Source organism: Pelecanus crispus, chromosome 3 (assembly GCF_030463565.1).
Source record: "Pelecanus crispus isolate bPelCri1 chromosome 3, bPelCri1.pri, whole genome shotgun sequence".
NCBI classification, from domain to species: Eukaryota; Metazoa; Chordata; class Aves; order Pelecaniformes; family Pelecanidae; genus Pelecanus; species Pelecanus crispus.
The window spans coordinates 61,860,271-61,885,892 of NC_134645.1; the positions used below are offsets into that span (position 1 = coordinate 61,860,271).

At 41.5% G+C, this 25,622-nt stretch overlaps 1 protein-coding gene across 7 annotated transcripts in view; it reads left to right on the plus strand.

Moving 5' to 3' along the window:
- Nucleotides 1-25,622, plus strand: part of TIAM2 (TIAM Rac1 associated GEF 2) — a 145,689-nt gene that overhangs the window by 90,806 nt on the left and 29,261 nt on the right. For 6 of the 7 annotated variants that reach the window (XM_075708398.1, XM_075708402.1, XM_075708405.1 and 3 more), the window contains 4 exons: nt 183-264; nt 1,171-1,263; nt 2,321-2,581; nt 21,798-21,901. In XM_075708398.1, coding sequence (XP_075564513.1) covers nt 183-264; nt 1,171-1,263; nt 2,321-2,581; nt 21,798-21,901 — 540 coding nt within the window. The remainder of the gene's footprint in view (nt 1-182; nt 265-1,170; nt 1,264-2,320; nt 2,582-21,797; nt 21,902-25,622) is intronic. The other variant, XM_075708403.1, reaches the window with a different exon arrangement.

A 25,622-nucleotide genomic window follows, 5' to 3' on the forward strand; every position in this document is an offset into this window, starting at 1 on the left:
GCATTTAGTCCCACTGATAACGCTGATGCTTGCACAGTAACACAGTTCTCTGTGTAAAGACAGCAAGTTTTGGCTGTTTGTTGATGCAAAGAATATTGTGCTTATTTCTTGTGCTGTACCTTTGGGTTTTGATGTTTGCAATTTCATAATTTCATGATTTCTGTTATTGTGTGTTTTTCCAACAGGTGTATGATGAAATAGAAATTTGTCCATTAAATGTTTATCACGTTCATCTTACAAAGACTGAAAGCATAGGTGATTTTGGTAAGCTCTCAGGAATTTTTCTTTTTATTCTTCTCATTTCTTACTTTCTCTCTTCAGGATTTTTCTCCCCCTGAGAGAAGGTAGAGCCATCTTTAATAACTCAAAGTCTGAGTCTGCAAAGGACTTGAGGCATTATAACAAAGACCCAGACTGGTTGTTTTCTGTTTGGGAAGGGTCCACTTTCTAATTCTGCTGTGCTGGCCAAATAATTCAAGCGTGGAATTGTCAGAAGACAAATGTCCTTTGCCAGAATTAATACAATCAGTCTCAGTCAGGCCATGGTCAAGGTCTGCCCTTTTCTCTTTTGATAGTGGGATCCTCTTTTGGTTCAGTATCAAGGGAGTGTCCTTTGGTACAAATTCTGACAGCCTTTTTATTTGTGGGAGGCAGTTATGCTTAGGAATAATTATATACCTTGCAAAGATACCTTTGTAAGCAGCTCTGTGCTGTTCTTTAGTTCTCTGCAAGTCTGTTGGTATAAACTATGCCTTTCTGGGCTGTCTCACTCACTGGCCTATATGGATTTGCTGCTTTATAGTTTGGGTTTCCAATTTTTGGATCTGTTTAAGACACCTCTATGTCTGATGGACACACTGCGGAACTCTTACCATAACGATGAGCCATGTTATTGAAATGTCATATGGGGCTGAGGTAGAAAATATTTTTCTGAAATGTAATTTGTTTTTTTTACAGCACAGCATGACATTTCCTGGAAGTTGAAAAGTCCTATTAACTTTAACAGGCCTTACAATGACTGAGAATCAATGTGATAATTTCTCTATGCTCCGTTGGTGTGTTCTCATGAGAACTATCATCCCTCTGGTTGTGTAGAGTCTACTAAATACACAAAATAAAAGGGAAATGTTTCTGAGAAAGTTTATTTGATTTAAACCTATCTTACTTTAGGCTTTGCTGTCACAGCTCAAGTTGATGAAAATCAGCATCTCACCCGTATATTTGTAAGTGATGTTCTCCCTGATGGACTGGCATACAAGGAAGGTATTGTATCATGTAACATAATGTAACATTAATACTGTGCTTCATTATCTTTTTGAAGTCCCAAAACATGAAGGAGATCTAGTACTGCTGTCCGAAATGGTTCTTGGCTTTTACTATTTGTAGTTTTCTTTCCTGAAGACCATGGAAAGTATGTGATATTAGGCAAGATAATGTACACAGAGTAACTGAATTATCCGTTCAATACAGCAGGGAGAGTTCTTGTTCACCCCTGGAGACAAAGTCTGCATTCAGCCATCCAACCAAGTGCTTTTGCACAGAGCAACAGGCTGGAGAAAGAGTTCATCTCACACTGGGGAACCTCATGGGCTTGGTCAGTCTCCAAGACCCATCGTTTCCACTTTTGCTGGCAATGAAAAGTAGCCTCTCTTCCCAAAATAGTTTTCTGCGTACGTTTCTGTGAGTGCCTTCTCTACTGCAGTGCTCAGAAACCATGCTTCTCTTCGTCAGCACAGCAGGATCACATGAGTTCTGCTCTCTGAAAAACAGAGACAAACCCAGAAAAATGGCAATAGTTTCATTTGCTACCTGAGGGTAATGACCACTTGGTTGTTGCTGACCTTGAAAAGGCAGCGGTTGCTACTGTTGTTTAGATTTATACAAAAGCTGATAAAGACTCCATCCACCATTGTTCCAGTTTTGCACAAATGATTTGACTAGTGCCTTGTTCTCCCCAGATAATGAAATATATGTTATGATGCTGCACACCAAGTCGTGAGGTGCCTCTATTCTAATCTTGAAAGTCGTGCTGCCCTCCCACCCACCAAATTCTGTAGCATTTTTAGAAAGAAACAACTTGGTTGCTGTACTATGTGTAACACCTATCAAAGTTAGCGTGAGGTTGATCTGTATAATTATAGCACAAATAAAGCTCCCACTGATTCTAATGGACTTGTGATAGGATTAGGTTATTTGAATTAAAACCACAAAAATAAAAGGTGAACCAGCATAAGATTTGGTTTGTGACCCTTTATGTTTTATATTCCCTTTTTTTTTTTTTTCTTTTTTTTTTTAATTCTTTCCTTTCACATGCTCCCAGGGCTCCGAGTAGGCAATGAAATCCTGAGCATAAACGGAGAGGCTGTGTCTGAGCTTGACCTCAGGCAGATGGAATTACTGTTTTCGGAGAGGAGTGTAATGCTCACTCTGAGAATGAACCATTATGGGACCCAGCAACCCTTATGTGGATCCTGGTCAGATGGCGACATTTCCAGGGACCCAAAGAGTTTGCTGCCCCCTCCAAACCAGTCACAGCTCCTGGAAGAGTTTCTAGATAACTTCAAAAAGAACACAGCAAATGGTAAGAGGTTCACAATAATTCCATTACTTTCACCTCACTTCCAGTATCGCTGTTTCTTAAAACTCAATTATGTTTACAATTCTGTGCTTGCCTCAGTGAGAAACCCAAGTACAAATTTTTTAAGTTCCATTTATGCTCCATATCTGTCTGTTATTTTATTATTTTCTAGAAAGTAGAAATGGAACAGAATATGATCATTTCTGCAGGGAAATGATACTCTCCTAATCTGTTTGGCTGCACCACGCAATATTATCAAGCACTGTTAACTGTTCTGTGTCATCTTGGGTACCTCCAATACATCCATTTCCCAGGCATCGGTGGTTGAAATGATGTGGTGGCTTTCGGAGGCAGAAGTTCTGTGTTTACCATGCTTTACATATGATAAAGTACCACATACGTTAAGGCTACCTTAAAAGCAGTAGTCATCACCACCTCAGAAAGGAGTCGTTTAGCTCTGTTCCCACCCAATGGTATTATTGTGTTCCTGTTGTATACAGCTGCTCACTGTGTAGAAGAAAGCCTATGAAAACAGCTTTCATAGGGACTGTTTTGCTACTACCTGCTCATATTTCTTACTCAGTGTAATACTACTGTATTAAGCATCAAATGAAGGACATATTGTAACAGTGCTGTGTCAGGATGAGATCCTGATGGGTTTCCATATGAGGAGCACGAGGCAGGGAAGGTGCCAAAAGCCTGCGTGGTAAGGACTGCTCCTGGATGACACCAGGGTCCCCCAGCCCCAAGGCAGGTGCCAGTGCTCACTGCTGGGTTGCCTTTTCAGCTGGAAATAGGAGGTGGCGCATAGAGGGGCACTGCCACGCTGGGTGGAGGAGAGCTGTGGTCACCATTCCCTTCCTTTAGCTGAACTTGCTTCACGTGAGAAATAAATCTTGTGATACCAGAATACTTGTAAATGCCTGTATGAAATAGAAAGTACACGGGGATTTGCTCCCCTTCCTTCCCATGCCTGGACTGTTTTTCAAACAAGATAGAAGCAAATTTAACTCTAGTTTCTTGAGCATAAAAGGTGCAGTTTCCTCGCTGCACCTCTGGGGGATGCTAGTAAAATTCTGCAGGAAAGCTAGCCAGGGTGCACTGCTGTGTGAGGAGACCAGCAAGAGGTACAAAAAAGGTTCGCTGGTTTTTGTATATAATTATGATGGCAAGTGTTTTCTGATTGGAATTTTTTTCGTAATTAAAAATGGGACAAGAAAAAGAATCACATAGGAGAAGTTGCTAGAATGGATTTAATTATAAAGCAATTTTATTAGGTCATCTTTTGAAATTAAAAGAAATCTGAATACAAGATTTGTGATACAGTAAGTAGCATCTCTCTCTGGGGCCTTGTTTCAATTTAAAATGCCATTAAATTGACTAGTGGCACATAGAAGTTAGTGTCATAAACCAAAAATTATGATAGGGCTAATTAATTACATAATTATACCAGGGCTATCATTCAGCTTGTTGGCTTGATATCATAGGCCAGCATTACCTGGAGTATTCAGTATAATAAATGTATGTGTCCATTCACTAGATTCCTTATTCCTCCAGGATAAATTTGCAACCTGTGCAAATATTCCATTATAATAGGAAATTACTGGATAAAGTACTATCCACTAGTGGATAAAGGGAAAAAGTATATTTGCTTTTCTGCTTAAAAGCAGCTAAGGAAGATTTATTTTATCCTGAAAGGGAACAAATAGTTCTAAATTAAGCTTTGTGAGAAGGACTTTCATGTTTATTGAATTCAGTGCTTAGCGTCTGATCACCTGATCAAGTTCAAATGAAAACAGAAGAAAATGGCATTACTTTGAATTAATAGATAATCATAAATGGTTTAACTGTTCTATGTCCTGTTACTCACTCAGGAATTGAGTAAGATTTTAGATAAGAAGAGGGGATATTTAATGATCTGAGCAGGGATTTGGAGGCCAGAGGCTCTTAAATCCACATCCAGTGTTTAATACTGTTCTGTCTCCTTTGGTAGAGTCGAGTGAGTCACTCTTAAGACCAGAGTTTTCAAAAATAATTTCTGACATTTGCTTGTCCATGTTGAGCTTGTTCTTCCAAGGCAGTGCCTTTGAAAGTCAGTTAGTGCCAGTGGAGAGGAACCTCTTTCAAAAATCAAGTACAATTTGGCTCAAGGTACATACCTGGAGTTAAAAACTTTAATGTTTCTGCTGTCATGTCCCTGTTTTTAAAAATTAACTACCTCTATCTGTCTTTCTAGAGTACTATGAGTATTAATGAGCTAAAATGAACAAAGTGCTTGGAAAATGGAAGTTTTCAGCACTGAGTCACGTGGTAATACCCTGCCTGGTGCTTAGTGACAACCACCGGGCGACAGCAAAACAGAATTTCCTTTAAATCACTGGCTTCGTACAACTTGGGTGGTAATAGTTTGTCCACATTTGTTTACAGTTTTGTAACTGCTTTTGATAACTCTGATGAATGCCTTTTACTCTGTATTCTGCTATGTCAAGGATACCCGATTATACCTCATGGCAAACTTTGGCAGCCTTTACTGTACAGAAGGGAAGTGATTGACTTTCTCCAAAGCCACTAACTCTGCCACTCCTAAAAATCATTCCCAGGGAATTTTCTGTGAGAGTGATTCATTTTCTCCAAGAGGTTGCTATACCCTTGTAGCTGTATTTTGGACCTGCTGTGGTCATATCATTTGATCTCCCACATGGCAACACTATGTGCTTACTGCTTAGCTGCTTGGCTAGTAATAAGCTTATCCTGGAAAAGAAATGAGATGAAATGCTTTTAAAAAATGCACTCATAAATGTGGAAAACCAAATAACAGAGCAACTAAATTTGCTCCAAGCTCCAGTGCTAAGGAAATTGAACAAATATTTGAGTAGAATTAAAAAATGAGGGGATTGGACTGACATTCTTAAAACTGTGGAGGAAAAAAATGCCTCATTTTAAGATGGCATGGATATTTGAGGAATAAACAACAGAGAAGGCATGAGAATTGAAAACTGTATATTTAGGGCAACCCCGTGTGGGTTAATGGTATATCTATAGAGTGCTGAGGCAGGAGGTAGAAGCATTAGTAGGTGTGAAAACCCATTGCAGTATGTGAGTTGCTGTCAGAGTTGGGCAATATTTTTTTTTCCCCAGCAAGTGGGTTTTTGCCAAAAAAGCTGTCATTTCTGGTTAGCTGACATTGTTGAAATCAACCCTAATTTGTACATAGATCTCTGTGATTAAAAGGAAAAAAAAAAAAAAGAAAGAAAAAAGTGGGGGATGGCAGTTTGAATATGCTTCAACAAGTTTCCATGAAGAAACACTTTCATCTCGGAGGGTTAGAGAGCTAAATGGGAAATAAACCATTAAAAAAAGAGAAAATTAAAAAAAAAAGATTGACATACTGTTCCTTTGCTCCCCGTTGTACTCCTCATCTTTGGGGTAAGGCACTTACCTTCTGTGCAGGGTCTGGCCCATCTTTCTAGAGCTGGGGTCCCAGGATCGGGGAAGAAGGCTCGGGTGCTGCTGACAAGGAGGATGCTTGCTGCTCCTCCGCCTCCCCTGCACCGCCTCAGCCCTCCCTTCCAGCCCCATAGCACTCGACCCGCCCCTGTGATGACAGGGACACTTGCTGGAGCCCTTGATGAAGCTAATTAAGGAGAGAACTTTCTCCCTGCAACACACTTCCCCCTGCAAAGTCAGTGAGTTGAACCGGCGGGTGCAGAGGTCTGACAAGGGTCAGAGCCAGGTAAGCAGGAGGAGGAGGAGCGGGGAGCGGGCAGGTACCGGGGAGACCTGGTTGCAAGAAGAGTTACTGTCGGAGGCAGCAAGCTCTCTTTCAGCCAACCTTCCCACAGAGCACCTCTCTAGCCATTTTGGAGCATGGGTTTTGCCCTCTGCTTTGCCACCTCTCTCGCTGATCCCCAGGCAGCAGCATAGGCTGGGACACGCCGGTTTGAGTCACTTGACGAAGCTGTTTCTCGTTGTATAAAGCATGGCTGGAGTCAGAGAGAAGGAGAGAGTCAGGCTTCGTGCTGTTTGACAAGTAGCTGGGATGTGTGCTGGAGAGGAGCAATAGCATTTCAGCTCCTGATCTGCTAAACATTGAGATATTTTTGCAAAATGTAACTGCTTCAGAAGGAGGATCAGTGGTTTGAACCCTCACGTGGGAAGTGGCTGTTCTGTTTCCCAAGACATGAACCACTTCTGATTTTAATCTTAGTAAGCACACACAGAAGCAAAGCACATCAGTTGGCCCTAAGTTTAATTTTGATATGACTAAATGCTTTTTAAAAATAATAGTAGTAATAATAATTGGTTTGGATTCAATTTCCAGGTACTTTCCGTTTCAAATACACTTCACTAGATGCTTTAGATGCCTCTGTAAAGCATAATTGCAACTTGGCTTCTCTAGAAAACTTTGCTCCATTCAGCTTCATCAGATACCACCAAGTTGAGGGAGGAAAAGGGAGGTAGAGGTTGACTCTGCAGCCAGCTGGCTGTATGCATGTCGCTGTGCACATCTCTCCAGGTAGCACTCCCTGCATTCTCTCCCAGTCCCAATCCAGACTGAATATCAGAAAGACCTGTGTGTCCCTGTTAAGAAAAGAGATAAAGTCAGGAGGACATGAAACTAAGGTGGTCTGTAGCCTCCAGCAGCTGGGGGCTGTGCCTGGAGCACTGGCTTGGACTGCCCTGCTTGTTGCTGTTTGCCCATAGTTTTTAAAGCATTTCATAAATGTCTTTTAATGTAATGTTCAAAGCATTTTGTAAACAAAAGTAAAACTAAGACTTAACTGAAAAACATTTCTAAAATAACTTCTAGTTTTAATTCTTCCCAAATCAGGTCCTGTTTGTTTGCCTAGCTGCTGTTTTGACATTTAAATTCTCTTCATCGTGCTGTAGGGCATGGCCTTCATTGCACTGTGTGTGTGAGAAATTAAAGAAACTTATTTTTATTCTTTCACAGGAAACTCTTGAGCTCAGAAGAGGTGAATATTGCTTCTTAGCTTCCTGACTTCCAAGGACAGCCACAGTCCTGTTAGACGTGGGCCCTGATCTGTGTTAGTTGTGCAGGTCCGCACACATCGCTCCCTCTTGCCTGGTGGATCTAATACCAGATATCTAGTGGTTTTGTGCGGTGTGAGGCAACGCACTAGAAAAGCAGTGCCTCTTTCTAATGTAGACATGTAGCTGTCTATGCAGCACGACCGCTTATCTGCCTGAAGATCAATAACTCTGCTGGGTTTTTTTCTTTTTACTCATTACCCAATTTACTTCAGCAGAAAGCCACATAGATGTGCTAGGACATGCAGTGGCTGTTTATCGAAGCAAGCTCAGACATGAGGTGTGTGTTGACAGTAGTCTTGGACAACCATGGTAGGTTGGCTCCCACTCCAGCCGTTTGCGTGCCGTTAAGGCAAGTGGCTTTGTTCTGCACTCTCATGAATTACTGGGAAAAGACTAGGTCTGGCCTGTGACAATACCTGAGACTGTAGCAGTGTAGAGGTTCATTCAAAGAAAGCATTTGCCTCTTTAGAAGCTGGATCCATAGGAGCACTGGTTGCCTACTGCATGTTTTGCAATACAGAGTATTTCCCAAGAGTGGTGGTTTAATGAGCTCTTGCTGGCACTTGACAAACTGTCCTGTTGGCTTCCTGCTAGATGTGTATGCTGCAAGTTAAAAGATTGTTTATGCTATAAAATGGGACAGCCTTAAATGCTCTTCGTTGTGCTTTTCTACTGAAAGAGCATTCTGTTCTGCTTTGCTAAATGCTGCTATGATTTAATCCCTGTGAAGTCAGTGGGCCAAATTGTTTTTTTTCCTGGTGGAAACCTTGTGGAGCTGCACCTTCTGGCTCAGTGACAAAACGTAGGCATAAATCATAACATTGCCTATCCTACTGAATTCTGTAGAGTGACAGTATGGACAGCAAGGAGATTTATTAATGATGATAGAGACATCCACATATAGACCAGTGTCTTAGGCACTGGTATTCCCCAGGGCTCAGTTTTGGGGCCAGCCTTGTTTAATATCTTTATCAATGATCTGGATGAGGGGATTGAGTGCACCCTCAGTAAGCTTGCAGATGACACCAAACTGGGTGGGAGTGTCGATCTGCTGGAGGGTAGGATGGCCCTGCAGAGGGACCTGGACAGACTTGATCGATGGGCCAAGGCCAACTGTATGAGGTTCAACAAAGCCAAGTGCTGGGTCCTGCACTTGGGTCACAACAACCCCATGCAATGCTACAGGCTTGGGGAAGAGTGGCTGGAAAGCTGCCTGGCCGAAAAGGACCTGGGGGTGCTGGTCAACAGCCAGATGAACATGAGCCAGCAGTGTGCCCAGGTGGCCAAAAAGGCCAACAGCATCCTGGCCTGTATCAGGAATAGTGTGGCCAGCAGGAGCACGGAAGTGATCGTTCCTCTGTACTCAGCACTGGTGAGGCTGCACCTGGAATACTGTGTCCAGTTTTGGGTCCCTCACTACAAGAAGGACATTGAGGTGCTGGAGCATGTCCAGAGAAGGGCAATGAAGCTGGTGAAGGGTCTGGAGCCCAAGTCTTATGAGGAGCAGTTGAGGGAACTGGGATTGTTTAGTCTGGAGAAGAGGAGGCTGAAGGGAGATAGGACGAGAGGAAATGGCCTCAGGCTGTGCCAGGGGAGGTTTAGATTGGATATGAGGAAAAATTTCTTCATGGAAAGAGTGGTCAAGCATTGGACCAGGCTGCCCAGAGAGGTGGTGGAGTCACCATCCCTGGGGGTATTTAAAAGACATGTAGACGAGGTGCTTAGGGACATGATTTAGTGGGCATGGTGGTGTTGGGTTGATGGTTGGACTGATGATCTTAGAGGTCCTTTCCAGCCTTAATGATTCCTAGTTTTACTTTCATTAAAAATAATCCAGCCACCAAGCCAGGAAACATGAAATTAATTACTCTACCCTTAATTGGTTTAGTGGTGGACTTGGTATTGTTAGGTTAGCAGTTGGACTTGATGATCTTAAAGGTGTTTTCCAACCTAAATGATTCTATGATTCTGTAATTTAAAACACATCAAACAGCAGATGTTCTGTGTTTCACAGAGGTAAGGTAGGTTGAGTAATTATAAAAACTGTCTAAGCTAGCCACAAATTCTTGCTAAACTGTTAAGTAACTTCCTTTTTTTCCCCTTTTCTCTTCTGTTTTCACTACTTTTGTGCCTATAAATCTGAGATGGAGAAGAAAATGTACCACTAAGGTGGTACACTTGGTACCTGGGCAGGGCCAGCTCCATTTGCTTTCCAGCTGTCCTGCGTGCAATCCCACAGTAGCAGCAGAAACCAAGAGAGGAGCCACTGACAGCACCCCTGCATGTCCAGCAGCCCCAGCCTGGAAGACCTAATGGCAGCAGTGGGCTGCAGCCTTTGCTGACGCTTGTAGAGGATGGGGGTCACCCAGGATGGGCTCTGCTGTGTCTTCCTCCTCCATACTGCAGCCACACATCTCCAGTTGTTGAACTGGAATAGAAGGGTGGTGCACTAGCTACAGCTAACACTGGCCTCCAGTGAGACTGTATCTAAGAAGGCATTTGTTACACACTTAGGAAACGAATGTATTTAGGTAACAGTTTGAGAACCCAGTGTGAAGTGTTAAGCTTAAAACTGAAAAGCCTGAACAGCTGTCTGACTGGCGGATACTTGGATGGAGAAAGTTTAGAAAGTTAAATAACCCTGTAAAAACATACCATTGACGTGCAGGGGCTAATCAGGCATTGCTACAGAAGTGCAGGCAGCTATTTCCTATTATGTTGCTAATTTGTATCTCCTATTGATTACTGAATTAACAAATGAGTCAAATTGCTTTGCTTCACAAGGAACAGTTAGCCGACAAAGGAACTCCCAAGGGATCTAAAGGATCCTGCTCCAGCTTCAAAATGGATGTTTCCGTAGATATTTAGGAAAAAAAGAAAATAAAAGAGACCATAAATCAGCCTACAGTAAGTCACACTTGCAGAAGTGGGTGGCTGACTGGAGCTAAGCCACTGTTCAGCATGTGGCCCAACATGTCTTAAGCTGTACCATATAAGAATATTTGCATGAACATACTGAATTTTTCTAAATGTGAAAATGTGGAGTGTTTAAAGAAGAAGCATCATTTTCCTCACTGAAGGATGAGAGCAAAGGAGAGAGACTTGTCCTACTTGAGTATTTCAGACCCTGGCCAGGAGTATGAGTTTCTCTTTGTCTAGGCAGTATCAGATCTGCAAAAAGAAGCAGCCTGATTGCATTGTCCTTCAGGAAGCATGTAGAGCACCTTCTGTGCAAACTTCATAGTTTGCTCCCTGAAGCCAAAACATATGGATGAGAGGGGCCATGAAGGGAACCTTCTTGTCTGGCCTGTAATTGCATGTCTTGTTTGGTAATAATTAGTCTTGTCAGTGACAGGCATCTATTAATTCTGTGTTTAAGAACCCTATCTAGGAAGACTGATGCTATGACAGCTGTATGCTAATTTTCTTTCCAGATTTAGTGTCTTGGTCATGAATGAATTCCTGAATCAAGTTTCCAGCTACACCAGAGTCAGTTGTTACAGCTGTGAAGCTAAGTTGAGAACGTACCTTCCAGCCAGTCCCAAAATAGGTTACAAAATGCCTAGGACAACAATAAGTGATAAAAGCCAAAATATCTTTCAGAGATTAAAAAATTTCTGAATTATTAAAATCCAGTGCATTTTATTTGTGTTTCTCTAATGTGTAGTTTTAGTTTTCTAGAAACTGAAGTTACTTTTATTAGTAGACTCAAGTCATGTTAATTTAGCAATGAGAACTTGAGCTAGTTGGTGAGGTCAAAGGCTTTCAGAAGAACTTGAAATTTTCCTGGGCAAAAAGAGGAAGGAGTATTTGAATTGGTAGTAAATTTAGTATTTCGCTGTCTTTTTAACTGTTGGTTAAAGCAGCATGAAAGCTGTAAACCACTGTACAGTTAATAACCACAGTTACTGCCCGCAAATTGTTTTGAATTTATTCCAGCATTGGAGTGTGAATGCTTAAGTAGTAATACTTGCCTGTGAGTACCAGCTGTGGGGAAACAACTGAAGTGGCATTGATTGTGGTTAAAATTACTGGATTGAGCTAACATGAACACTCCCATAATTCTGGAAAACTTAACTGGAGATTAATAAGAATGTGCACTTAGGGTCCGTGTTACCTCAGTCAGTTGTCCAGATTCGTAGAGAATCCCAATAAAGATGAAAGGTGAATCAAATTGCTTTGGCTTTCAGCTTGAAGTGGTGGAGGATATGATGTGTTTCAATGGATATTTCTCATCTGTGGCTGCAACCTACCTGCCTTCTCTTAGATCTGTTTCCTTAGCACAGAAGCTACCTGGATAAAAAAGCTTTTGGTCCAAAAATCAAATATGGCTGTAAAAAACTCCCTATAAATAAGCTCAGTCTGTAGCAGCCATTTGTTATATGTCGAGGCTTGTCCTGGTAGCACATAAGAGTGCAAAAGGATTATTTATTTATTTGCTGCTGTGACATGCAGGGGAAATAGATCAACAGCTTGAGGTAAAGTAGGAACTTTCAGGGCACTTTTCCTAGGTGGAAATTAACTCTCCACATGTCACTTGAGCTGGACTATTCTTGTGTTATGGGCTCTGAATTTTTTTCAGCTGACTTATCACCAAATTTATAATCATCCTTCTCTGGCCAAAGAGGGTTTAGAGGAAAAAAACTGCTTTTGTATGAAGGCCCTAAAGAACTGTATGCCTCCAAACACCTCCTGATGTTTCTAGACCTGGGCCTTCATGATGGCAACCCTGGAGAAACTCCAGTGTTCTCTTGTATCACAGCTTTACTAAACCTACCTAACTTTATCCCCATACCCCGTCTTCTAGACCCTCCTCACTTTTACTATAATTTTCTCCAGTGCAAATGGCCGTTAATGAATCTTCCATGGGAGTTTGTCTTCTCCTCCCAGAACTCTCTTGCTTTTCTCCTTCCTGAGCACAGTTAATGTGCTCTTTGTGACCTAGACAGAAATTTAAAGGGCTGCAGAGATTGGGCTCTGTCCTGGATGCCAGCTGCTGGGTGCCCCTTCCATGCTGATCCCAGGGGATAACATGAGCCAAAGAACTGAAAGGTCTGATCCTCACATAAGCAAGACATACGAGTTATTCATAACTGAACTAGTGAACCCAGAACTCTTCATATCTCTCTGGTGAAACATGGATTCCTTCTTTAACAGAGATTGTGAGAATGTCTCTTGAAAGCCATTCAATAAATTCCTTCGGATCAACTGTTACTTTCTGAAAGATATTTCTTGAAGCCTTTCAGAAAGGAAAAGGATACAGAAGGAAATGCTTACACACCTATTTTTTAACGTCATTACAAAAGAGTAAATATACTGTTGAAAACTTGAAATATATTTAGTTGTATCGAACCAAAAGAAATAAGCACATGCGTGCTACCTGCCAGGCTGAACCGTTTAACTGAAGTTATGAGTACTAGTCTCCAAGGGAGCATTTTTAGAGTTCACCACACTGATATTTGTCTTCTCCAGGCAATGCTGGAATGCTTCACCTACCACTCCCTGTTTTTCAGTAAGTCTGAAGGCATTAGGACCACCAAGGCTTTGTACCTTTCTGAGAGTTGGCTCAGACTTTAGTATTATTTGCACCAGGGATTTTGGAAATATCTGTTATCTTCTCTTGGAAACTTACTTTTCTCTTGATAGTAGCAGCGGCTAGAAGAATATGGGAACTGCAAGCTTATCATAATTAACTGATCAGTCTGGAGAATTCACACAAGAATGAAAAATGCAGCTTTCCGTACACCTGGCTTAACTTTATTACCCAAATGTAGTATCTCATTTCCATCTAAACCATGCAGCCGTGTTATGGAAATTCTCTGTAATGGGGTGAGGGAGAATATCCTACATGCTGAAGATTGGCTGTGTTGTGCTTTATTGGCAGTTTCTAGACCATTTGGGAATTAGTGAAAATACTGAATACATTCTTTCCTAGTGGATAGACTGGACCTCCTATAATTCCTTATAATTACGGATCCTAATTTTTTTCAAGCCAAAATTCATATTCGTATTCTCAGAAATAAGTTAATGCCCATTTTTTGTTGTTTTACAACATCTATCTGAAATCACTGGACAATACCAGTGTTTAAAAATGCTGTCAATTGCTCTGATCTGAGATCAGGGTATCTGTCTTTTACAGACTAGACCAAGACCTTCATAACTGCTTGAAACTCTATGTGTGTGTTGCCATGTCTGAAGAGTCTAGCTAGTGCAGATTAAAAACCACAGCAAAGAGGATGGGAAATGAGAGCCCCATTTCCCTCTCAAGTGCCAGGGAACTACAAACAAGAGAAAGATCAGTTTGTAGCAAAGTAACCACTGGATTTAATAATGAACATCCGAGCTGGAATCAGCAAGCAACTGGGGTGTAGGACAGCTGTTGCGGCTTCTTCACCAATGTGCACTTGTGATGTAAGTGTTCTCTTAGTCATAAGCACTCTTTGCCAGGATCTTTACACACCAGCACTAATGAAACTTCTTGTGCTCTACTGAACAGACAGAGGCTTCTGGCCATCTATTTGTGCAGCGGTATTTAGGCATCTGTGTAATATTTGTGCTACGCTGGTGACAGAGGAAGCTAGGATGGGAAAGGATTTCCAGACTCAGTGAGTCCAGTCGTCTGCTAGTCCAGGCTTTCAACAACCTTATTTGATACATTTATCATATTCCATTTTAAAATAGGATAGACTGTTTGCATTCTTTGCTCCCAGGTAAGCCTGTTCCAGAAATTCGTTCATATGATGGTTGAAAGCCAGTCTTCTCATTGCCAGCATAGGCATTCCTGGCCAAGGTTGTAACTGATTAGTATCTGCTGGCCTTGACCATTGCTTAAGTAGCTCTAGCTCACAACTACGTGTTGTTAACTCCTTCTCCACACTTCCACACTTTCCTTCCTTTCATGTTTCCAACTGATGAGCCACAGCTTGTAGAAGGAATTATTCTTACTGGTCCCTGAAACTTTTATTCTGTGTGATTTCATTCTGGGATTGTGGCTCCATCTTCAAGGTCATCCTGCATCCCCAGTCATGCTCTTAATTAATGCTGTGTATTGACTTTCAATGATTGGAGTATTTAATCAGAGTACTTCCTATTGAACTTTCTTTGCTGAGACAAATAATGAAAATATCAAGTGAAATTGGTCCCTAAACCTACCTTGGACAAAATCTACCATTAGTCTCTCCCAGGCCTAGAAGTTCATTCAGATCAATTTATTGTTATCTTACCTGCTAGCCAGTTCTGCCTTGTTTTAATTCCTGTCCTCTTCATTTTACCTAATAATTTCCCTTGGGATATTATAAAGGTTTGGTTTTGGTTTTTGTTTGTTTTGGTTTTGTTTTTTTTTAAACTAGGTTTCCAGAAGGTTGGATTTATCCTATGTTCTTTGCCTTTTAAAACATCTTTTACCAAAGGCAGATGTCACGTTCATTTGACACAATTTGTTTACCCGTACTGTATGTATATAATTTTCCATTTATCTCCACATTTTTAATTTTTCTTTCCTTGGATTGACTGTAGAAGCCTTAGGTTACTACACAGGTCACAGATCTGTAGTTTCCTACATTAGATTTCCCCAACATCCTCATTCCTTCTTTAAACATAGCTATTGTTTGTTATTCAGCAGCTGCATAGCACATCCTCTTTTCCCCATCATCAGTTGAATCATTTATTAAAATCCTTGCTCTTGAGTTTCAGTTTATTTGCCAGGCTTTAAATGTTGAGAGCTAAAGGAAGTTTAATCCTCTGCTGAGTTGCATGAGTGCAACTCAGTTTGCACCCACCTCAGACGTGGTCATTTTCTAGTCATTAATTGCTATCCTGCCTCACTCTTTCCTTTTGAGGACAGACAGATTTCAGCATGGGTCAGTCACGTCCTATAGGACTAGCTTTACCATGAGCTTTAGAGTCTGAATCCATTTGCTGTAGTGAATGTTTGGTAATACGGTAAGTATCCTTAGCTGAGACAGACCCAGGTTCAGTTTCCTTGGCTGAATCTGTCAGAGCAGGAGACTTCATCTCTCTCTCCTACATCATGGATGACTATCCTGGTGTCATGCTACTTCTTTTTGCTCTGTGGTGTCTCTTTCTCAGCATTTTGGCAAAAATGAAATAGCATAATGTAAAAGGACGTGGTTTCATTCTGATACAAAGCAAACTGTTTTTGCAATCTCAGAAATATTGCAGAATGGAAACCTGATTTTCCATATTGGTGTAGTCACTATTATTTTTACTGAGGTCAGGACTGCCTATGCCTGTCAGAGTGCTTCTTTATTTGCTGAGGATAGTTATGAAGTGATGCACAGAACTGCTGCTCCTGCTAGATCTGAAAATTATGCCCTGCAGTGGTCTTAGTTTGTCTTGGAATGAGAGACTGAGTGCATTTAATTTTGCAGTGTTGTCTTCTCGTGTAGAGCTAGAAGGAATTTTTTGTTCAATTTATTGTTGTCAGTAGAGTGGCAGGTGGAAACACACCCTCTTGCTGTAGTTTAAAAAAGGGGGTGGTTACACCACCTACGTAGTGCTTGACATTTGATAACACTTGACATGCTTGTGATGATTATTTGGCTTTTTTTGAAATTGGTGAGAAAAATCTAAAACAGAAAAGTTCCGAAGTATTATGAAAAAAAGAATTATAACAGAAACACGATCCTCAGTTCCTACTTTCTCCTCAGGGTAATTTTGCCTTTTCAGTGAGCGGCTAAAGTGGTAAGAGCAGCACTGACTAGAAAGTAATTAAGGCTTCTTTGTTAATTAAACAGCAAAAAAGAAATAAGTGACATTTGCGTTTGCTGGTAGCTTCTTTATGGTAAATGAATTGCTGGATGGTTGATGTTTTCCAGTTGATTTCCTTTGGTTTCTTGGCTGGGATTGTAGCACAGATTATTATTGTCTCACACATCTGCTAGAGGATGTGTTTCCATTGTACCTCACCACTCACAAACATGTGAATAACTTCCATATTGACCACTTGTATGTGTATCACTGCAGCAATGTGGGAAGATACATTCCTGTAGGCATACAGGGCTTTTGGATATGCTCTATGTGTTTGTTTTTCTCACCGACTGTCCCATCTGTGTGCTCTGTGCCTACTTTTAATTGAATGATGAGTAGTGAGGAGCATGACTTAGGAAGTATGCTTTCTTTCAGTTTTTAGTAGTTACATTATAATTTCTCTTGAATGATTGTGAGTCACGTATCTGCCTGCCAGCAAAACACAAAAAACAATGCAGGAATAATGGCACTCTTCTTTGGTGATGGTGTTGGTAGCTGAAGGTGCTGAGCAGGTTTTTAGCACTTGGTTGTTCACTGCTAGAAACCAAGCAAAAAGTTCGGTATGCATTTCACATGACATAGTTAAGCTTTTCACATAATGGCATTTTTCCCCCTGTGCTTTTCTGAGAATTTTAGCATTTATCTGAGGTTGCTACTCTTCTTCTTTGCAGCAAGCTGACTGTATTGGGTTTGCATGGTAAGGTTTTGGTAGTGGGGGTGCTACAGGGGTGGCTTCTGTGAGAAGCTGCTAGAAGCTTCCAGTATGTCCGATAGAGCCAATGCCAGCCAGCTCCAAGATGGACCCACTGCTGGCCAAGGCAACAGTGGTAGTGCCTCTGGGATAACATATTTAAGGAGGGGGAAAAAGAAACCTGCAGAGCTGCAGCTGGAGAGAGGAGTGAGAATATGTGAGAGGAACAACCCTGCAGACACCCAGGTCAGTGAAGAAGGAGGGGAGGAGGTGCTCCAGGCGCCGGAGCAGAGATTCCCCTGCAGCCCGTGGTGAAGATCATGGTGAGGCAGGCTCTCCCCCTGCAGCCCATGGAGGTCCACGGTGGAGCAGATATCCACCTGCAGCCCGGGGAGGACCCCACGCCGGAGCAGGTGGATGTGCCCGAAGGAGGCTGTGACCCCGTGGGAAGCCCACGCTGGAGCAGGCTCCTGGCAGGACTTGTGGACCCATGGAGAGAGGAGCCCATGCTGGAGCAGGTTTGCTGGCAGGACTTGTGACCCTGTGGGGGACCCACGCTGGAGCAGTCTGCTCCTGAAGGGCTGCACCCCGTGGAAGGGACCTATGCTGGAGCAGTTCATGGACTGTCTCCCATGGGAGGGACCCCACGCTGGAGCAGGGGAAGAGTTTGAAGAGTCCTCCCCCTGAGGAGGAAGGAGCAGCAGAGATGACATGTGATGAACTGACCACAACCCCCCATTCCCCATCCCCCTGCGCTGCTTTGGGGGGAGGAGGTAGAGAAAATCAGGAGTAAAGTCGAGCCTGGGAGGAAGGGAGGGGTGAGGGGAAGGTGTTTTAAGATTTAGTTTTATTTCTCCTTACCCTACTCTGATTTGATTGGTAATAAATTAAGCTAATTTCCCCAAGTTGGGTCTCTCTTGCCCATGATGGTAATTGGTGAATCATCTCCCTGTCCTTATCTTGACCCATGCGCTTTTCATCACACTTTCTCTCCCCTGTCCAGCTGAGGAGGGGAGTGTTAGAGCAGCTCTGGCGGGTACCTGGCATCCAGCCAGGGTCAAGCCACCACACTGACTTTGTATTTTAGTGTCTGGAGACACTCCTGTTTGCTAGGTCAGAAGAAGCTATTTGCTTAAGAGGTTCCTGTCCTTCCCAGATGGAAGTGATACACATTTCAACTCACCATGCGTGTGTGTGTGTGTGTGTGTGTGTGTGTGTAAACAGGACAGAGAGGTATGCTGCAGTAAGGAAAAATTCTATTAAAAGATTTAAACCAAGTTTAAATTTTATCAGTCCCTTTTTTCTTCCAGACAGGTTTATCACAAGTATGTCAACAGAATAAATCAAATGTATTACTGTAATGGAGCTGTATAGGCAGACTTAGTCATGGTATACTCACCATTACGATGCTGGAAAGCATCTCAAACAATGTTTCCAGCAAAGTAGTGCATGTTTTCTTTAACTAGTCAGTAATGTAATTGTAGTAAGCTAAGTAACAATAGAGATAGTTTTTTAAAAATAATAATATTCATTAAAAAAAAAATTGCCAGGAAGTGTTGATTCAACCCCTCATTTGGATGATTTTTAGGAATGTATATTTCCTTGCATACTTCTCTGTGCTCATTCCCAGCAAAGATCCAGAATGTTATATATTGGAATGATTTCATACTCGCACAACCACGCAACTGTAACATTTCTTTTAATTCTGTGCATACTCTACAGTTTTATTGCTAGTTTTGCCTGAAAGGATAGTGGTTACCCAGCTTGTAAGATAACAGTTTTACATTACTACTTTTGAACATATTTGGTAATATGAATCCCATTGTAGAGCTAAATCCGAATTTGAATGTTTAAAGAAAATTTGGTATGGTTTGGCTTGTTACTTCCCTTCCATTTAGTACTAGAAGTAGAGAGAATTTCAGTATTAAACTTGCTGCTGTGTTTATGGCCTTAGGCTTACAATTTGAAATTACCCGTTCTCTAAGGTAATACTCATTTTCTTTGCCCCTTGATTCATTGGCGCTTTTTTTTTTCCAGCTATGCAGTTGATGTTGATGCTTCTATGCTCTTTGGGAATAATTTGATGGTTTGTAGCAGCATACAAAGGAAGTCTGCTTCCACAGTAAAAGAAGGAAAGGGAGACAGGATATGGGTGCTAAACTGATCAACAAACCCATACATCCTTCCTTCCTTCCCTCCCCCTGTTAGTTTGGCATACAACGTGCAGTAGGATGTCGTTTTTCACCTTGGATCCTTTCCGTGTAACTTTTTTTGGTTTTGACTATTTAAAATAACATTCACTGTTGGTTACCTAACTACCATCAGCAATACGTTCTGCCAATAGCAAATGCTATAAAAACGGGCAAGACTATATAGACCTACCTCTGACAGTCGTATAGACTACAGAGGAAAAACAAAGATCAGGGTGAAGGGAGGAAAAGATAGATCATCTGGACAAAGTGATGTAATAATCCGTTTACCTACTTTGTGTGTTGTTATCCTGATTTCTCTGTTCGTGTTGCCTGCTGATTGTTTTACCTTATTTTCCTCTTCCTATATTTATGCTTTCTCTTCATTGGTTACATACATTAGTTTTATTTCCTGTTTTGTAAAGCACAAATATGTTTAATGGTCAATTTGTAAAATCAGGAAAAGGACATAGGGTTTTTTTCTCATTAAATAGCTACTCTAGATCCTTTATGCCACTGCAACATCTATCTCGGGTGCTTGTTGTTTGGAGGTATGGGGGAGAAGTGAATTAAAACCCAGAAGGCAAATGAAAGAGCACAGCTGGGAAATAATGGGAAAATAATATCCTTGGCATCGCCTCACCCCCAAGAAAATGTTATTTAAAAGTTAGTTCAAGTTTTAGGGGTTGGCTTACCTTTTGTATACCCAGGAGTTGACAGTGGTGGAAGTCAATAGGCATTCATGTGTACCCATATACAGAAGAGGGACTCAAATTACTTTGAAAGTCCAGAGGGCAGGAGAAAATTATTCAGGCTCAGGGGAGGAAGAGTTAAGCATAATAAAATAAATAGACAAGGCAGATGCCTGAAGTTCTTAAAGAAGATGGGTGGCAGTTTGGTGGAGTTGTGTAAATTATGTTTCTTCTGCAAAGGTGGTAACTTTTGGGGTATTGCATGTTATGTGGGCTTTGAGATATCAAGAGCCACACCTGACTCTGGGAAGAAAAGGTAACAAAGCTTGAGTGGAGAAAAGCAATGGGACCTTGGTTCTGCAAGGGCAGAGAAATGACAGAGTAGTCAACTCTTTGGCATCTGGGTGGAAGGTGTCCGCCTCCATGCTAAGCTTGGCATAGCCACCTTAATAACATATGGAAAAATAAAGTATCAAGATGACATCGTGCTGAGTTATTTGCATCTTTCTCTCTGGCTTTCCTGTGGAGTCTGTCTGCCATGTTTTGTCTTCCCAGGAAGGCTCCTCATGGGCTATAAGGTGCTCTTTTGGGCCTAAGATTCCCATTCCCTTCCCTGCTCCAGTCCATGTCTGTTAATTCCTGCTGAGAGGAGCTGGTCCTGCTCTGCAGGGACAGGACAACAGCAACACCCAGGCAGAGAGATACTATTGTCCTTCACAATTTCATTATTGCTAGCTCTCATGATTTTACCGCAAGATGAGTGATACTTGTTTTAATTACCACCTCAGTTGCTGGAGTCAGTGATTAAATGAGAATCTCAGTTTTCACTTAAAAATAAATCTCCACCATTTGTAGGTGTTGAGAAAGAGTTTGAAAATGTGGTAATGTGGTATGAATTATACCCTAGAGGCTTAAAGGCTGGGGAAACAAAGCAGCAAATTAAAAAAAACCTCCTTCCTTTTATTACTGTTTTATCACCTGAGGTTGCTAAAAATCCTCATTATTTTGGTGGCTGCTTTATGGTTTTCAGCTACTCAGATTAATAATAGTGCAGATCAAAAATCACTTCTTCACTTCCAAGAGTTTTAATTAGAATTTCCACGTAAACGTCTCTGCAGATTTTAAGCAGCCAATTGAGGAAATGTAACAAGAAAAAACATCATTTTTATATGAAGGTTCAGCATTGTTGGGTAGATCTTGCGTTTACATATAAATGTTATTGAAAGCTCCAGTCTGTCAATAAGGAGAGCAGGGCAGTGCCTCCTCTGGTTTTTGCATTGTGCCAGCTACTATGTACATGGACTCCAAACTTAGTAAAATTGGTAAACTATTAGTAACAAGAAGGGATTTTGTCCGTATTATGAACTGTGGTGTTTGTTCCAAGGCAGAATTCTCTTTTCTTCTTAAGTCTTTAAGGGATTCAGATCTAAGTCATGTCGAACAATAAGCGTACACATCCAAGGAGAACTACTGAGTGCATTTAATTATCCTCACTGGTTGTCTCAGCACAGAGTGTGCTGATTATAGATAATGCTACCTTCGAAAGCACGCTGTTAGCAAGAGTGTTAGATTTATTTTGGTAGATCAGATATGCACATTGCTTCAGATGGTCTTAGATGTCCAGCTGCTGTTTTGAAAGCAGAGTTTCCAGGCATAGCTGCTCCTTGCTTTGACCTCTTGTGTTATTTTCTGGGGGGTGGGGAGGATCACGAATTTTGTATTCCTTCTTTCCCCCTATAGTAATTCTATTAGACACTGAAAGTATTTGCAGATAACAGCAAAGTCCTATAACCCTCTATTTATTTGTTTTCATTCGAATGCAGATTTTAGTAATGTGCCTGATGTCACATCCAGCTTGAAAAGGAGCAGTACTGATGGCACTCTGGACCAAGTGCCACACAGGGAGAAGACTGATCCACCTTTCAGGGTAAGAACATGCTTGACATAACAATCCTTATGAAGTAAAAAACAGTGTTGTAGTGTTAATGCTCTGCATTTTGCAGGAATGAATTTAATGTACAGCACTAATTTGGAAATTTTTTTATGCATATTAGCTGTATTTAGTGTTTTATTATCTTAAGGTGACCCTGACAGGTCAGTATCTACGGCACAGCTGCTGCATCTCCAAAAGCAGTGTGGTGGGGGCAAATGGCAAACAGGCGGAGGAGACTTGTCAAACTCATCTTTCGGTGTTGCCTGAACCCAGTTCTGCAGAGAACAGTAAAGCTGCTACAGCTCTCTAACTGATTCAGTCTGGTTCATGTTTTCTTTTTGCTGATACTTCTCAGGCTTGTTGTTAAGATCGCAGTGACTATAAGCAACACTCATTTAATGTCAATAGTTTTAGACTGGACTGCAGACTTGGAGAGGTGCAGTGTTTGAGAGCCAGTGATTCCCACTCTCTAATTTGGAGAACCTTTACGTGTCTGCAGCTACTGTTTGACTTCAGCTGGAGTAATAGATGCTCAGACCTTCTCTCAGTCAGGACTTTGGAGGCTGAGGGAGGGACCCCCAGAATTAGTGTCCACCTTCGAATGCATTAGTCTTCAAAGAGCCATTTTTTGTCCATTTTGCTCCGAGTCAGTCAAATTGCAACCTGTGTCCAACTCAAGTGCATATTATTTTGAACCCCCCAACTGCTAGCATGGGTAGTGTTTTCATGTTGGTGGCCGTTATTTTACTATGCATTGCCATTCTGACAACAGAAATGTTTTTCTTCTGTTGATGAGTTGGTTGTATCTCCAAGCAAATTTGTGATAACACTTGCGTTACACTCTTGCATAACAGAAATGAAGTTAGAGTTTTTATGGTTCTGGAATATATTACTGTCTTGTACTAGGTTGTGTGAAAAATTGGTAGAAGTAAGGCAGAACGTAAAAACTCAGAAGACTAGAACAGGGAAGATATATTGTGCCTTTAGCCATACCTGCCGAGAGGAGCTGACCCTCTCTTACTTTTGGAGTTACTTTGTAATCTACTTCAGTCTAATATAGGTGACTTTATCCAGTTTCCCTAGAGAGTAAGGAGAAGTGCGGTGATTGTGGGTTTTTAGCCCGTCTCCTGCTGCACAGGGGATTCCCACAGAGATAATCTATATCCTGTGTAACACATTGCTTACAGTCCCAAGAAGTCTTTGCAACCAGACAAGAATAACTGGATTTTTCTCCCCCTAGGACACATTGTTCCTCTGGAAGGGGTAATGTGGATTTTTCTACTGTCCTGTTTTAGGGCTTCTGCAGTGTTTTAGGGGCAGGGAGCTTTGCGGGAGCATGGCAGAGGTGACCCCAAGGCTTAGGATGCCTCGGTGACTGGCTGCACCAGCAGACTGGTCCTTGGCCAGGTTCCCCTGGGCGCCTTGGGGTACCCTCCTCGCCCGGGGTATGCACTACCCACCACTGTGTAGACATACACGAGTGAGCACCCGTCCTGCTGGAGGGGAGGAGATTCTGGGGCATCAGCTTTGCTTTAGCAGAAAAACAAAGCCAGTCCTGATCATCTGTGTCAAATGCACCAGATGACAGAAGATTGGGGAAAGTTCAGGAAGATTTAAACACACAGATAACAATTCATGTACGCTAGTTGTTGCTCTGAATGCAGTAAATTTGCTCCAATGCTCTAAATTACGTGCTGCAATTAAAGCTCAAAAAAGAGGGGAAATCGGACAGGTCTGCTCCCTGCCCTCTTGCCAGCCTCAAATCCGTCATGTCTAGCAGTATTAATGGCTTGTGCACAGTTTGCTGAAGTAACTGCCCATGCCATATTGCAGTTCACTTCTTGGGTTGGCATCCAGGTCTCCTAGTGTCATTTTAAAAATTATCTGAAGCTGTCCTAGTTTTGCAGGTACAAGGCGGGAAAATAGCTTGGCAATCAGAGGCAGTCTGACTTGAACTGCAGCTGTAAACGAGTCTGTGACAGCTCTACAATTTTTGCGAATGGTTTGTAGTTGATTGCTGTCTTTCTGTTGGAGGGTGCCTATTACTGTCAGAGCTTTTTGTCTGACCCATTTGATTTCTCCAATAGATGTAGAATTAAAAAAAACCAAACCTCACAGTAAATTTAGGTAGTGCATATTGTATGTGCTTTTGTGATTGGGTGTGAAAAGAATTAAAATGATTTCTGGTTTTATAGCTGTGACTTGGGATTGCTCGCCCGATGAACAATAGCTGTTGCTAATAAAAGCTAGTTTGAGGAAATTGTGCAGCCTCAAAAAGCATAGCATCTGGATTTGGGTTTGGTTTTTTTTTCCCCCTTTGCCTTGTGTTTCCTGCATGTGCTAAGTTGACCCACGCCTGTGGGAGAGCAGTGGTGCAGACACCTCAGCATTAGGCGAGGCTGAAGTGTGCAGAAATATGGGGGAGAGGAGGTCTGTCAGCACAGCTCTGTGGAGAAGACGTTGGTGGCGCTAAGAGGTTCTGAGCACAGCCTGGAACAACAGGCAGTTTGGGATTATTTCAGGGCAGAGACAGCTAGAGATGCTCACTTGCCAGCTGACAGCAACTGTAGATGTAATTACTTGGCTCTGAGGGAGCAGACTCCTTTGAAGTTTGGTTGATTTTTTTGTCCGGTAACATGTAAGTAAATAAAAAACAGTCTTAAAGCTTTGGATTTGATGGTTGCATGTCTGATTTCTAGATTTTCTGTTTCTCGTTTGGAGCATTATGTTTGTTTGCTTGTTGTTCACTACTATTTTCTTCATCTCATACCAAACTAAGGTTAAGCATCATCTTAACTGAAAGTACATTGAGGCATTTCAGAAGTGCCTTGTAATCTCAAAGGAATTAGTCTTTTGTTGCATGTGTACTACATTCAAACATGCGTTCATTCATTCATTTTTTTGTAGTCCAAGAAATGAATGAATTTACAATAGCTGTATGTTTGTCTTTCATCTGAGAGCTAACAAATTAATTAGAAGGGCAATAGAGGATTGTTTCATTCCAGAAATGGAAGCTGTTCCTTAAGTTATAAAATATTATTAAAAACACATGGACATCAAGAACCATCCATTCCAGATGTTCATTAGTTTTGCAGCTCTGTATTCTCTGGGATGCCTCATTTATACCTTTAATACCTTTAACTTTATTTTCTATTTTATTTAACAAGGATAGATGTTATAACACATTCTGCTGCAGTACTTTTTCAAACTGTGTTAAAATACTGTTTATGTGGCAGTGGCATGTCGTCCTTGCAATTGTTGGTTCTGGGGTATGTAGGCGTACTGTTGACGGAAGAATAGAGGACCTCAGAAAATGTGGGGATTGAGTATGCCTGTCAGGGCAATTAGGTTTAGTTGTATTTAATCATTTTGAGAACTAATTGTCTGTGCTCCTGGTGCTCAGTTAAATCCTGGCATGTTGACAGTTGCCAAGAATCAAGCTCTCCGTACATCAAAGTAACACAAAGCTGAATAAATAAAAAATGCAACTGTTCCTTTAGCTATTTGTGATGTAGAATTAAAAAAAAAACAAACAAACCTCACAATAATTGCAAATTGTATTGCTTAGAAATGTTTTCTCTAGATCATGGTTTCTTTTAAGATGAAGTTTGGTAGTCTGTTACTAACTTGCTTACCTTTACTTTGTATTTTCAATATATTAAAAATACCCTTTTATGAAAGACAAACATAGCTAAAAGGTGAAATTTTACCGTAT